The sequence below is a fragment of the Pectinophora gossypiella genome, chromosome 9 (assembly GCF_024362695.1).
Source record: "Pectinophora gossypiella chromosome 9, ilPecGoss1.1, whole genome shotgun sequence".
NCBI lineage: Eukaryota > Metazoa > Arthropoda > Insecta > Lepidoptera > Gelechiidae > Pectinophora > Pectinophora gossypiella.
In genome coordinates, this window is record NC_065412.1 from 17,021,993 (window position 1) to 17,037,452 (window position 15,460).

General features: G+C 43.1%; 1 protein-coding gene across 1 annotated transcript; it reads right to left on the reverse strand.

Annotated features, from left to right (window-relative positions):
- Positions 1–6,346: 6,346 nt before the first annotated feature.
- LOC126369714 (ras-related and estrogen-regulated growth inhibitor-like protein) lies at positions 6,347–14,748 on the reverse strand. The gene is made up of 6 exons (XM_050014286.1): positions 14,382–14,748; positions 8,938–8,994; positions 8,534–8,610; positions 7,598–7,776; positions 7,297–7,483; positions 6,347–6,747 (listed from the first exon to the last, which is right to left on the reverse strand). Exons 1-6 carry the CDS (start codon positions 14,443–14,445, stop codon positions 6,679–6,681), a joined length of 633 nt encoding a protein of 210 aa, XP_049870243.1. The 5' UTR covers positions 14,446–14,748; the 3' UTR covers positions 6,347–6,678.
- Positions 14,749–15,460: the final 712 nt, after the last annotated feature.

Consider the following 15,460-nt stretch of genomic DNA (forward strand, 5'->3'; position numbering starts at 1 on the left):
TAACCGCTATTTGTGCAGCGATCACATAAATCTCTTTCTAATTACACAGCCACTAACTTTGATATCTTTATTACTTCTAGGTACCTACATTGAACTTAATATCGCAAAATCGCGATAGTGAGACATTTAGATTGTTAATTATTTGCTCGGGGAATTATTAATTAAAATCTCGGCGATTTATCGCCCGTCAACTTGAAAGGCAAACTCTTAATTCTCAATAAAATAACAATAATTATTATATACAGGAGTTAGTGACATCGTAACGAATACTAAGGGGGGTGATTCAGACCATGATTCTGAGTTAATTTCAAGTGGAATTTTCCGTTCCAAAATTCATGTTTCTTTCTTAATTATTTTCAACTCCATACTTTTGCGGTCGAAAATTCCAATTGATATTAACTGAGAATAATGAGCTGGATCAGCCCCCTCGGTATTCGTTACGATGTCACTTACACCCCGTTCCAGTACATACTGATAGCCATACAAGTAGCTATGGGTAGAGCCCTCAAAGTTTTCGTTACGAGATGTCACTGACACCCTGTATACCTATATGCTAAAATTAGGTAATATTTTGTTTCAGATTGTCTATCTGTATTTTTCTTCATTTTTCAGAACTTTTTTATTTTATCCATAAGTACGTAGATGTTAATCTGAGTTTAGGGGTAGGTACCTACACCTTAAATTCGTATTCGAGCCGGATCTACAATATTTTAAGTAAGTAGGCATCCTCCATATATAGAACACGGTCTGTGGCTAACAGTACTACAGCATAAAGTGGACGTACGACGTATAGGTACGTATGATGTACATCCAAGTGCACACGAGGCGCGCCAGCACCCGGCCGGGCCCGCGGCCCGCGGGAGGCGCCCGCAGTACTCACAACAATCCTTATTATAAAATGTGTTGAACAACATTCCAGCACCTTGTAATGAACGGATGTCGGGGATCGATAGCGAAATTGTGGGCATATTTTATATTTTAAACCTTAATCTCAAATGTTACTCTAAACCTACGCCGCAAGGTGCAGTTTGCAACGCGTTACATTATTTTATTGGAATGGGAAAAGACTAGCGCGCTGGTTCATTGAAAGTGACCTCTACAAGCTTTATAATAGAATGCATTTGCGAAACATAGTGTTATTTTTGCAGTAAAGTGCAATAGAAGCCGGCGCCGGCCGGGCGATAGCATCGCGGGTCGCCGCGACACGCGCGCGACTCGCCGACGCGAGACACGGGAACGTATCACAACTAGGGCCGCGGCCCACTCACTCACTCACTCACTATTAGTTAATGTGCTCAACTAATTCCCAAGCTGAGCCCTAAAGTGCTCCCTTTGTTCCAACTACCTGACCTCTGCATAAATATTTACGTTCAAATAAAAAAAAATATTAAGTCAAACAATGAGCCCATCTCCTCGCCTAAAGAGCTCGCAAGAATTAATAAATATGTATTTACGTTTATTGACAGACAGAGTACTAAAAACAACGCGAGTGCCGAGTGGAGGTCAACATTTCCGCACACAGGATTGCTTTCAGCGGTGAGGCGGAGAGTGGTGTTGCTTGTCCAGCGAGCGGCGATGGAGCGCTTTGTTCTGAGGCAGGAGACGACAGCGCGCCCGGCGCCCGCCCTCACCGCGCTGCTCTTACTTTTGTCACCCACTAGGAAGGCGCTCACAAGCCTTGATGAAACAATGTTTACTTACATTAACTACTGATAGTCTGATACTCGTTTAAATAAAGCAACCGTCTCAAGTGCTCTGCGCAAGGTGATTTATCTTTTCAAAAAGTTCAATGTAATTTCTTTGTTCAAAATATTGTTGTTTGTATCAAGTTGAAATTAACACCACAAGTAAAAAAAAATCGGATACTTATCGAAAATTTGTAGTACCATTACAACAAATATTTATTGCTTATTTGCAGTTGGTAAACTAATCACGACTAATGTCGATGTGTGGAGACAATGGTTTTTCAACAGCAAAGTTCCCTTTAGGAACAAAGCGAGTTGTCTTCTAATAACTTGGCTCTTTGACCATCCTGGGTTGATTACGGGCTTCAACATAATTGGGTATACACGCTGTTGGTTGAAATCTGTTGAAGTAGTCGTATGTGGACGTGGGGGCGCATGCGCAGGCGGAGAGCGGTGCAACCGCAGCGCGTCCTTGTCGCACCTTGTCCACATCACGCTCCAATAATTGCGCCAACTGAGATCGCCTCTGATTAGACCCGATGCTTACATTGAACTTTCATAACGACGGGACACTACGAAACTCATGTCATTTGCAACGACGAAGGACAGACAGCATTTGGTATGTAAATACTCAAATACCTCAAATACTTACTCGATCAACAGCTGAAGGAAGGTCGCGCTCGACATCTTGTATCGAGTGACGTGGATTATAACAAAGCTTTCAGTTTATCATTGGACTAGAACTTTACGTCAAGTATATCAAAATAAACAATCAACGACTGAAGCTCTAACCTCAAAATGATTACAAAGCTTCAACGAATTCATCCGAATTAAAAATGTATAGCTACTCGAAGGCAGGTGCATACCTGCCCACAGAAACAGTAACGGACTGCGAAGGCGGAGGAAAGTGAAACTGGTAGATGCGCGCGCGCGCCATGCGAGTCAAATCTAATAGTCACTTAAACAGCATCAAATTAATAACGAAAAATCATAGTCCTTCTAAACTACACGTTAAAATAAAAGCTCAAGTGCAGCTTATGATGTGCCATTAGGTATGTCGCATGAGGATACTGGCATGCCACCACGCCACACGTCCCGCCGCCTTGTCGCAGTGACTGTAGTGAGCGCAGCCTGAAAGTGGGACCTCGCTGCTTCATTCATTAAATCTAAAATGGCGATAAACTCGATGTAAACAGCCATTACGTGATTGATTATGTACGAGTATGTAATTAAATTGTATTTAAGTACTTATTTTAAATATTTGATCAGAACGAAAAATAAGGAAATATATTTTGTCGGCCCGTAATAAACAAACAGCAACAGCGGGGGGTAGACAAGTTTCAAACGATTACGAAAACTTGGCTAAGGCTCTTGGTGAGCCACTGTGTCTATCAAGGATTATCAGATCAATTCAGTTTTACTTTTTATGACCACTAGAAGTAGCTCAGTTTATTGCTGACAATATTGTCAGTAAATTAAGAACACGGTATAAAGCTCTACCCACATACCTCATTATACCGTTTAAATGTTAGCCTGTAAACGTAGATACCGTGGTCGTAGGCTCACACAGCAGCAGCACACAGCAGCAGGCTCATCGCAGTGGCGAAGTGGACAACTGGACAATCTTCGTTGCACTAAATTCAAATATAGGTAAGTACTTTATTGCACCAGAATAAAATGAAAAGAAACTTAACTACTACAAGGCAAATAGCAGCCTTGTCGCTTAAAGCGATTTCTTCCAGGCAACCATAAGGTGAGGAAAATATGGAACACTTCAAAGATGATGGATTCAAACTAAGTACCTACCTACAAAATAACTACAAATAAATATGTTTCGTTTGTAAGTATTGTGGATTAAAATACCTATATTTATGTCTGTCTTTATAATGTGAATATCAAACTGTCATCACCTGTAATTATAAAAAGGTACTACGTTTGTTAAATAAACCAGACCGTTCTACTTGCACCCCTCCCCGAGTCTCAGAATGCTAGTATTTCTTTAACATCGTAATATGTACTTACTGTACTACCTTCCCTGCCTATAGGTAGTAGCTTCCAAGCTGTAATTTAAATGAAGTCTAATAAAATAATCAATCATGAAACCCTACATCATTTTAACAATACAAATGAAAGCAAAACTTTTTATTGCAGGTACCAGTAGGCATCTGGGTGAATAACTGGCAGTAACCTTAACTCAGCTGATAAGGCGGCCATTAGGTGCGCGGCGCGACCAGTTGATCGATCCGTCGATAGCCGTCTGCGCACTCGCCCCGGCGCGGCGGCAGGATGCTCTCAGCGTCTCAACAGATATTCGTTGCGTCTTCGACCGCGCGGAAAATTCTATGACCGATGTAGCCTCAGATAACTTCATTATAGACGCATAATAATCCTACGGAATAATTAAATATCTACGTAGAGCTTTAAAGATTCCGAAATACTAAAAGACATAGGTATTCTCGTTTCTTTCGAATATGAAGTTTTATAGGAAACTACTATCTATTAAACCATTCATCTCTCATCCTACCTGAGAAAAGGTGATGATGTAGTAGATGTACCTGCCTACGCCTAACGAATACGTTTACCTAGAAAATTTTTAATTTTTGGAGTGTCTATTACGCTGACCATCTGTGGATTATATCAAGACGCGAGCAATTAGAAGTACCCACTAGCCAGTAATCGTATAATCTGAGTGCAGATGAAAGTGCTCGATATGTTATCGGTGACATCAGCCGCCCCGCCGCGCCCTCCACCGCTGCGGACCTCCACACGTACTCGCCAGCACACGTGACATCTCACACGGCTTGATTGTTATTTTAGTCTTATTGTTTTTAAGTTACATCAACCTGCTACACGTATAAATCACCCTTGAATCGAAACGTTTGACCACCAACCTCACAACCCACGCGGAAGACCAAGTAGAGAGGTAGGTTTTTGCAAAACAAACCCATCAGGGTAGTCGAGTCACATCAAACTCACGGTAGAGTCACCGACCGACCACCAAATATGAACAAATAAATAATTACCTACTTAACATAAAAAAAAACAATACAATGTCGTGTCCCGCGCCTACCGTCGTCGGGATCCTAACGCACAGAGCCAGCTTTTTTTTTTTTTGTAGATTTGCCGCAGATGGCATTAACTACTTGGCCGGACAAATGGGGAGCGCTGAAGGCTCTCACCCGGTACAACGTTTAAGACAACAGGCCTGAGGGTGCCCAGTTGGGCGCGAACCTCGGCTCAGGGCGTCGTCTGAGAGGAAAAATATTTGAAAGAATTAATCGACCCTAGTGGGTCGATAGCGATAAGCGCTGAATGAGGGAAATCGTCGACCACGCCGGCGGGGTCGGTATCGGGGACCTGAAGTGTTTGGTGTCGCGAGCTGATTGGCTGCCTCTATGGCTAGAGTAATCGGGTCGTCGGGATCGTATATTACGTCCTTCGGACGCCGATACTTTTCAGTACCGTCCCTAAGCGGAATGTACTAACAGAGCCAGCAAACGCAAGTAGGTAGGTAGCTTACTAAGTTTATTAAGTCACTATTTACGATGCTGGTGGCTTTCACTCTCGGCGGTGATTCATTGCATTCTTTAATTACAGCCTTATGTCCCTAGTGTCGTGGCCGGACGAGACGCGGTCACTAGCCCTCGACCTTCTGATTCAATCAGTGACGAGGTTTGTCGGGGTGGTCAGTGCACTGTCTTTATCTCAATTTATTAACATAAATAACGTACTGCTGGGCACAGGCCTCCACTAAATCAACCGAACCCGAAACAATATTAAAATGTATTCATGTTTAGAGCCTAAGCTTTACACTCCAAAGAACTACTTAATGATGTTGTGATCACAGCTACTTGTGATCTTCGAGTGATAGCAGTGTCATACGTGCATGCTGGTATTGTTTGTGCCGCAAGGAGCAATAAGGATAGGCTGCTTACCGGATTTCCACTTTTTTTGCGCAACATACTAATTTGAATGGGTTGTACTTATTGTAGATTGTAACCAGGTAGAGCACGGGTTGGTAGAGGCGGCCCCGCGCCGGCGCCGCTGATGCGATCTGCTCGGAGTTATCGCCGCATCTGCGGTACACCTGTCCCGCGCGTGCGCACTCGCGACGGCTAATACGCGCGGAACATTCGTTGCATAACTCGTGCTTACCAATTACTTATTGCTCCGGTGCCACCATTCATTTCTTACTGTCCACCGGCCACATTGTACTCGTTTATTTATCGACGTGCTCTTGAACTTGCCCGTGCTGTCGCTGTCGGTAGCGACTGGCGGGCCGAGCCGCCCGCTCGCCGTCTTATACACATTGTCATATTAAATCTAATCAGATCGCCGGCTGTCTCGTATTTTGAAGGGAAATTTCTCTAGGTTCGCGCGTACCGGTAGCTTTCACATTAGCGAGTTGTAACGTCACATTAGTCCGTATCTGCATGTAGACGTTATCAGCGGATCGCAGGAGTCGGAACTCTCTCTAGTCCCGTCCGATCAATATTAGTCCGACATCACACGCGCGGAGAAACTGAAACCATTCGTTAGTACGTGTATACGACGGCAGAGGGAGGCATCGCAACGAGGCGCCGCGCCCTCCCAGCACCCACGCACCAGGAGCCCTCACCTCCAGCTCTGTCTGGCGGAACTGGCTTTCAATAAAACAATAATTTTATTAAAATCTTTTATTATCAAATAGTAAACCTTAATGTTTATGCAGGTAGGCGCTTAAAGTCAATATTTACAGGAGACCGTTACCCGGCTCGTTACAATGCTAATGCGAGGCGAGCGATCGTAAACCGCGTCATATTTACACTCAATAGTTTTATGTACATTATAAATCATTGTTTTACTTCCGCAACACTTCGTGCGATCCTAGACTCTCCTTTACTTGTATATATACAGCACAGACCTATCCACTAGCACGTTAACAATAACATTAATAGTATACCAGTCTATCAATTCCAAATACAATAAAAATAAATATTTTTAATTTAAATACTTAAATGCTAAGAGATGGTCTTTTCTTTCGCACGCTCTTGCCGTTTTTGCCGAATATCGTCCCGATTACCTGCAAATTGATTGTGTGTGTTAGTTAATCATACTCACGAATTAGTTGAAGTGAAGTTTCAAAGTTCCAATTTGCAGTTACCATTTGGAGTATTGTGTAAGTACATATAGGTTTTATTGGCGACCTGCCCGCGGCCGACCGCGGACAATTATTGAATCAAGCGTATGCCCGTCATGTTTGCGTGTCAGTGCTTTCGACTCACGGTACGTGATTCGTAGCGTAGATTATCTTAGAGGTAGTTAAACATTTGAAGTGATGTTACCATAATATAACGAAATCTGTACAGTATAATAAGATAAATATTTTTTATAGAATAATTGTGTACCTTACAAAAACAGAAAGGCCCCAGCATACGACATTGACGAACACCTATTATCAAACAGGGACCAGAAGAAGTTATTGGTAAAATCTATACGTGGGTATCCCATTTGACGGCATCGTAACTATAAGTATACCTTATGATGTAATAATAGATCGAGAGTTGGTTATTTATGTATAGTAGAAAATACGTCGTGGCTGAAGCAGCCAACGCGCCAGTCAAGGTCGTACCTTGGAGACGGAGTAGGCGGCGCGGTTGCGGCGCGGCGGCGGCAGCAGCAGCGCCAGCGCCCGCGCCTCGCGCAGCAGCGCGTGGAAGGCCAGCGCCGCGCCCGCGCTGCCCTCCGCCGCCGACACCTCGTAGAACTGGCAGCCGAACCGCAGCGACAGCTCCTGGCCCTCCTCCGCGTGCACCTCTCTGCCACACACGACAAATGAAGGCCGCTATCTCTCTCGCTCGAGAGCTCCGGGCGTGTAAGACGAAAAATAAAGATTCGCGTTGAGCGATGTGTGTGCGGATGGACGCTCGTACCTGGCGTGCTCGAGGTCGCGCTGGTTGCCGAGCAGCGCCCGCGCGGCGCCGGGCGGGCGCGCCCGCTGCAGCAGCGCCAGCAGCTCGGCGGCCGCCGCGAAGGAGCGGCGCGAGCACACCGAGTACACCACCGCGAACGCGTCGCCCCAGCGCACGTGCTCGCCCAGGCAGCCGCGCGACTGTACACGTACATCCTCGTTATGCCTTAAAACTAGATTTATCCGTAAACTGCGACCTATGTACGTGTCTATTGAAAACCGCTTTCCGAAGCTTAAATATCTAGTGAAAGATTTCGGAATCATCCGAGGCCCTAAGTCTGCCTATGATCGCGCTTCCCACGTGGCGTAACGCGTCGTCCTTATTGTCGATGAGAATTGATCACTTCGAAGATGAACCGTTCCTCGGGCCGAAAATAAGTCCGATCCCGAGAAGTGTAGCGACGCTCGTGGGTCGCGGCGCGGCGGCCGCTGCGGCGAAATGAATTTATCGACGGTTGCGCAACGACACGGACCGTCGTTTGTTGTTTCGATTCCGTTATGAGTTCGATCGGTTAATCATCGATGTAACCGAAAACGGAAATGTATTTAAATCGATTTTTGTTCGTTTGATTCGGTCTAACAGAATCGGTTATCGGAACATAGGTAATTTACGTAACTCGGCGAACATTCGCGTGGGCTTAGGTCTCGGCCTGGAGGCGAACCGGTGCGGCATCGATCGCATCCGATAAGTGGCCGCGAGCTCCATAAACATTGTCTAATTAAATTGTTGGTCGACCATCGACCGCACGCCGGTAGGGCACAGATTAACATCTCCATTGTCTACTGCTAAATTAAGTTTGTCCTCGTCTGCCGCCAATCGCTAGCTCTACTACGAGGAGCCACGGTCTCGGCGCCGCACTGCTCCCTACACACCTAATTAATATAATAAGATATTCACCGCGCAGTTCGACGTGTCCAGTATTTCAACTTCCGAGACTGCGCCGTCGAAAGCTACTCTATGCTGATAGAGGAAATCTGCAACAAAATGTTAAAATTATTATAATCAAAAGTCATGTCCGTAAACATAAAAAAATACAATTTAAACAACATACTTAATAAAAAAAATCCATGAAAGTGGCGCAGTGTTGACGTAAAGCATGCCCAGGTGTCAGGCGGAGGTCGGTAGTAAGGAGACATTTTAATTTAAATAAATAGGCACAACTTGAATTACTGCACTCGAATGAACACATTGATATAATTCAACGAGATGGCAGCTGGTTCCGCAAAGGTTAAATATTTCATCGGTTTCCCAACATTCTCGGGGTAATCGACATCGCGAGATTACAAGAGTGTTCAACTCACCTCCTGTAGAGCTGTACTCGCCGATGTAGCGCTTGGTTAGGTAACGCACCACCACCGCTGTACGACAAACAAACAACACTTTAACAATGAGTATGCCGCAGTGCAATATTAGGTATACTTAATATGAATCATTATATTTTGATGCAATCATTAAATTAACGCTTACAATTAGCAGCAGTAGTTTTATACGGATGAGACGTTAGTTATGTAAAGTACGACGATTGAAAGTCATTTTATTTTATTTAGGTTATCATGGAGGGAGGGATGAAAGGCTATTACGAGGAAAATAATGTGTATAATGTGGATATAGAGGTGGGGATGGCCCAAGAAAGTGTGGATGGGCTGCGTCAAGAAGGATACGTGTATGAAAGGTGCGAGTACTGAGATGACGAGATGGATGGAACAGCTGAATACATGTCATGTTGTGACAGCCGAACTTATACTTCGTGGGATAAGGACAGGAGGACGATGAATTATTTAATTTTATTTATTATAACAGCTTATCATCATAAAAATAAATTGATAGGTATATAACGAGAGCATCCGCGTACTATAGCCAGAAGAAATTAGAAACGTTATTGTATCAGGGGTCATTACACTACACATATCAGCATTGAGCGAGTTCCCTGGGCGAACTGGCGGCTGCTGGTAACTCGGCGAGGTCACACACGAACAGTGATCAACAACAGTGACGCTGCAACTTGCATCAATAGGACAAGCTTCCGACGAAATGAAGTGCGCGTGTCCTGACCGCCGATCAAAAGGAGCTGTGGAGACCTATTCAACACGCTGATTGCTTGTCCGAGCTTCGGACGTGGCCACAGAATTACGTGAGGCTTTTGATGAATAATGATTACGACCCTCTCACTTGTATCGTATTAATGCGTTTGATGATCTCCGTGAAATGCCGCTCGAACTCACGTTACCTACCGAACATTCTTTAAGGAACAAAGACCACTTCATAACAACGTCATGAAGCACGACATATTACCAAACCTAAATCTCTATACCTACATTTAGAAATATCGGGATTTTATTGTCACCTCGAGACAGTCGTGCTGGCACCAACACCTATCTACGAAGGTTTACGTGACAGACAATGGCACTGTTTTAATATTCTACATCACATTCGCGAATATCAGCAAAGGAAGCGAATTCTCAAAGGGGACCAGCGTGGCCGGCTCGTTGCACAAGCGACCGGCGGCGGTAGCGACGCTCTAATACCACGCACCAGCATGACAATGGACTTGCATTCTGTGTACTCCATTTTAAGTGAAAACTGATAACCATGCTGGCTGATGTAACATTGCCATCCAGATAACATATACACAGGTATTACAATAATGTACCTACAATATTATTTAAAAGTGCAACAAGAATTCAAAAAATAAAGTACTTAATTAATAATTTGCCTACCTATAACACATATAATGCGATAGTTGTCAAAATCATACCATCGACATTGATAAACAAAGAATATCTGTTTACAGCCGCTATAATGTCTCGGCGAAGCTTGAAGAGGCCGGGGACGCGCTGTTGCCTCATATCACTCGGTTTATTGCAGTTTATGAAACACGCGCCAAATTCCACTCTCGATTTCTTTTCGATTTTTTAGTCTGACTCTTAAGCGCATTTTACTTTCTCTATAGTCTGATTACGTCTTGATTAAAATTTAATGTGAATCTCAAAATAACGAATCGAAACAAAATTGGGACTTTAAGTATGTTAACGAAAAGAACCACCCACAGGTATTTTTATATCTTAAAAATAAGTCTCCTAGTTGAGTAATTTCAACAGCTTTTTTGTGATCGAGGCTCAGAGTGATAAAGCGAAGCTTTCATACAAAAAGTAAATATAATCTCTCGATTATTAAAAACTATAACCATCGAGGCATAATGACAAATTGGTCAAATCAACCAACATGGCACCACGTGGGTTGATGGATGGCACGGCCTCTGAAACAATGCCTGTATCGACAGCGATCTATGGGTAATTAATAGATTACCGCGCTCATCCATCACCAGCGAACTGACCGCGACGCATCACGCCGCGCCCCATCGGGTACTGCTAACAAAGCATTCCTCGCGTATTGTAATCCTATCATCACACTATACTGTACCGATGTCCAGAAACATAACAATCGCCTTGTCACAAGATTATTCCTACTCTTCAAAAAACACATATTTTCCGGATCCGGCTGCATCAGTTGGTTGCCTGGTTATTTACCTACTCTACTTGTCAACATTGGTGATGCAAATGATCGAAGTGGAGTTAGGACAAAGCACACTAAGTTGGCTGCATTTCTATAACTCTACGCCACATACAGGTAAGTCGAGGTCTGCTCCTTCATCATCGCGACTTTGTCACCGCCAACCATTAGCAGTCGCAATGTCATGGTTGAAACCTGTCGCCTCTAACACCCACGCAGAACTAGAATATACTTACCTACATCCGATTTGTGGCTTCCGTCGAATCTCCAAGGTTCATTGCCCGCGCATCGCGCACAATAAGGTTTTGGCAAGTATATTAATTAGTTATTTATTATACATTGATGAAGTTCAGGTTTAGGTAAATAGACTCCGAAATAAATGAGAAATGAAAGTTCGATTAAACTACACCAACCGTTTAAAACTGTTCCTGCGAGAACTGCAAGCCACAACGATAAATACATATATCAATTTTGAGAACGGTGCTACAATGTGACCTAGATATCGTAGAGCAGATAAGTACGCCCAAGGAAGGGAGCGCCGCAACAGCTTATTAAGCGTCCCTATAACGGTGTATTTTAAAATGTGAAAATAGCGTACCGCACGCGGGTGAGAAACGGGTTCGAGGAATATCAATCGGAGGGGACTCGTATATCAACCGCGTGGACTCCTCGGAGATATCGTCGTCCTAGAACGAACCATGTCAGTCGGCCGCGGATCCGCGACCGGCGGCGAACCGCTCCCACCGGCTCGCAGCGCCGCAGCGCCGCGGACAGGATCTACTTTAAAAACAATTTCGCACGCCGGCCTGTGCCCGCGCTCGTCGTAATGGAGCGCAAGCGCATGCGCGGCGGCCAGCAGCCGTGCAGCGCCGACAATTAGGGCGGCGCAATTACAACCAGTCGCGGCGGCGGCAGTGTTGTGGCCTGCGCGACGCTGGCGCCAGCGACGCTTGTGTAATGGTCAACGTGCGATCACCCATTAACACGGCTCTCGGCGAGGTCGTTGCTCCATGCGTCCTTATAATATAGGTAATGCCGATTACGCTATTAAGAACAAAATATTGTTCAGGTTCTAGTCGAATATTATAATTCGGAACCTCTAAAGCAGTGTTTTCCAGGAGTGCTGGCAACAGAGGTCCACCCGAGACACTCATGAAACTATATTAATGCAAGACCAGCTCTAGCAGCAGACATTAAAAACGTTCCATATTAAAACGGCGAGATTATAATATGGAACGTGCTTTATGTACCTACCTACAGGTGGAAAGATTAGGAGAGTTTCTTGGACAGTGAAGAGGTAGACAGAGATGTATGATGCACCCACTCCTCGCCAGCTATTATGTAAGTGTGCCTATAACCAGAGGTAACAATTTTAGAACAAAACCAATGCCAGTAGACAATCAACAATCCAGATACCTGCTGAATGTTCCAATTCGATAATTTACGATAGACGACAGCAACGATCACTGGGGATTTCCATAGAAAATATTTGAACATAGTTCAACTTCACAAAAATGCGAAATAAAAGAGGTGGGCGCGGATCCAGTACTATTCCGCGATGACACGCCGGGTATACGTACTGGGTACGCCACGAGGCTCACTCCACTCACTCACTTCACTCTGTGTTTCCTTTATACTACCTATCTGATTATAATATACAACACTGATAAAATGCCCTTAAATAATGGAAATTAAAATGTAGTAACAATATTTGCACATGAATATATTTAGATATACCTAAGTAGAGAGAATAACAACCAACAAGGCGAAGGAGAAAACATACCATTAACTGCGTATCACAGACATAGATTGCCTGAAGCATTCCATAGACTGGAATGTGCTGATAAGACGCAAGCAAGTAAATATAAATGCACTTTGTCATACACGTAAGTAAACACTATCATTTAAATGGCAAGATAACACGAGATGCCGAGATCAGCTAATAGGTTTGACGGACCTAATGTTTAATGTACATCAATAGGTAGAAACACACATCTAGACCATGTGACAGACATCTCAGAGAAACGTCCACCAGCAACAAATGTGCACAAAATGTGAGATGCTAGCCATGTCTTTGTGCAAGATATTTAAGTGGGTGGCCAGAGCTACAAACGACCAAGTCTTCTCAAAGAATAGAAAGCCTTCAGCGCGCATCCACTACGTATAGACCTGGCATTTGCAACACCTTACATAGGCAGTTTTTTTTTTTCATAATTAACACTTTCCGATCTCGCCGGGAGCTACAGGATATATAACAGTTAAATAGTGCCTACGCACCAATATGTTAAATTCAAGAGCCTCACTATACCTTACAACTACTCATCCTCCGACGCCCATATCTAAATTATTATTTAATATAACCCGCCACGGTACTAACCTAGGCCTACACTACCCTATAGGTAGCCAGGACGAGCGCGACGTCTAGGTAATGAACTAAATGCCAAATTGCCAGATATTGATTGATTGACATCGTTTTATAATGTAGTTTATTCTTTAGACAGTTTAGTATTTAAATCATAATTTATTTTAATTTATGGTAAATGTTGTGTATGCATTTAACTGCTTAATGCATTTAATTCGGACTTTCATCCATACATGTGTTAGTAAAATACTCTTAAACTATGTACTTGTGTGTATAAGTACCTACCTACCAAATTATTATTGTTATGATGCATTTAGTAATTGTTTTGCTGTATGTGTACCTTAAATAAATAAACAATCAGAAGACAACTTGCATCCACTTTTGAAAAGGAAATTATGAAGTATATAAACAATACAATACAGAACACTTTATTACACATACAGAGAACATAAAGGAAAATTACTAAATGACAACAGAAGTACAACAACAAAAACACTATTAGTTTTACTGCTTGATAATTTTATTACAACAATCACAATAAAACTGTTCATATTCATTCTTTAAAAAAGCTGCGAGATCGCTTATAATTGCAGTCTTGCCGTTGTCTTCACGAAATTATTCCATGTTTTACAGTATATTATTACGTTTAGATAAAAATGTGGCAGTACTAATTAAATAAATAAATAAATAAAAATATCTGAAACTTTCTAGAAGAGGGGATATTAGAGAGTAGTTGAAAATAAATGTAACAATATATTGTTATAATTTGAAATAATAATTATTACCACTGAAGTCCGATTGTGTGTGCTTAGCGTGCGTAAATAAGTAGTTATTTAGTTTTTCATACGTAGGTAGAAGGTAGTAGGTACCAACCTGATTTCCCGCTCCGAGGGCTCCCGAGGACCACCACCCTTATACGGTTCACGGTCATCTTCATTTGGACAGTCTCAATTTTCCACTGATTTTTATTTACCGCTCAATGTGACATAATATTAGTCAACTCCGACCTAGTTAGCACTTATTTAAATTATAATTTGCTCATCACTCCTCTTTTTAAACATATTAAATTTAGGACTCAAGATAAGTGTAAGTATCGTAAATAAGTTCGAAAAAGTGTGTAGCAGCACAATACACAAACAGTGTAGTGTTCGCCGCGACGGTTCCCGCGCGACTGGCGCGAGGCGGCGCTGCGCCGACCGTGCGCGTGCGCAGCCTGCCTGCGCACAGCCTCCACTCGCAGAATATAGCGAATATAGCTGTCTTATTTTATTGTTCCCAAGGAGATGATCTACTTGGATTTAATGTAAGATACAAGTGCAAGATCTATTTCTATGTATTAACACTATTATTTTTCTTCTGGAACTTAAGAGGCACGCTCTTGTTGATGTAGCCTCCATCTTTCTCTATCCAAAGCTTTGACCCACTCTATAAGACACGATATGTTGGCCTTCTCTTCAAATTATTCCGTGTAAGCTCTTCTTGGTCTTCCCTTTCCTCGCGTAGTTATAACAACTCGTTTGTCTTCAATAATTATATTTTTCCAGCATTTCTTTACAAGTAACCATTTCTGTCTAACTTATTGTTATTTATATATAACAATTTCAACAGGCAGTTTGAAAACGAATGTTTCTGAACAGAAAATATCAGAAAATCTTATTGCTTTCTTTTAGTCTACTTCTGATCTGACATACTTAAAGGTACCTACCATTATTGACGTCAAAGGGCGCACTCTATACCTGGTAATATTTTTGAAAAATGTAAGTAAACTGACACCAAATGAGAGATCCTAGATCCAGCCCGCCCACGATATAGATTCCCTAACCCGTTCGCGACATGTCAAGGTGAGAGCGCGGTATAACTTCCCGCGTGACGTAATTGGAGTGCAACGACGCAACCCACGCGCAACTTGCGCACAAAGCACACTGCGCTGCTCACCCTCCTAACTACCTACT

Coding starts and splice junctions, on each gene's coding strand:
- LOC126369714 (XM_050014286.1), bottom strand. CDS start 14,445: ATGAAGATGACCGTGAACCGTATAAGGGTGGTGGTCCTCGGGAGCCCT. Junction 8,611..8,937: donor CGAGTACAGCTCTACAGGAG/GTGAGTTGAACA, acceptor ATTTTGTTGCAG/ATTTCCTCTATCAGCATAGA. Junction 6,748..7,296: donor CCGCCTACTCCGTCTCCAAG/GTACGACCTTGA, acceptor ATCAATTTGCAG/GTAATCGGGACGATATTCGG.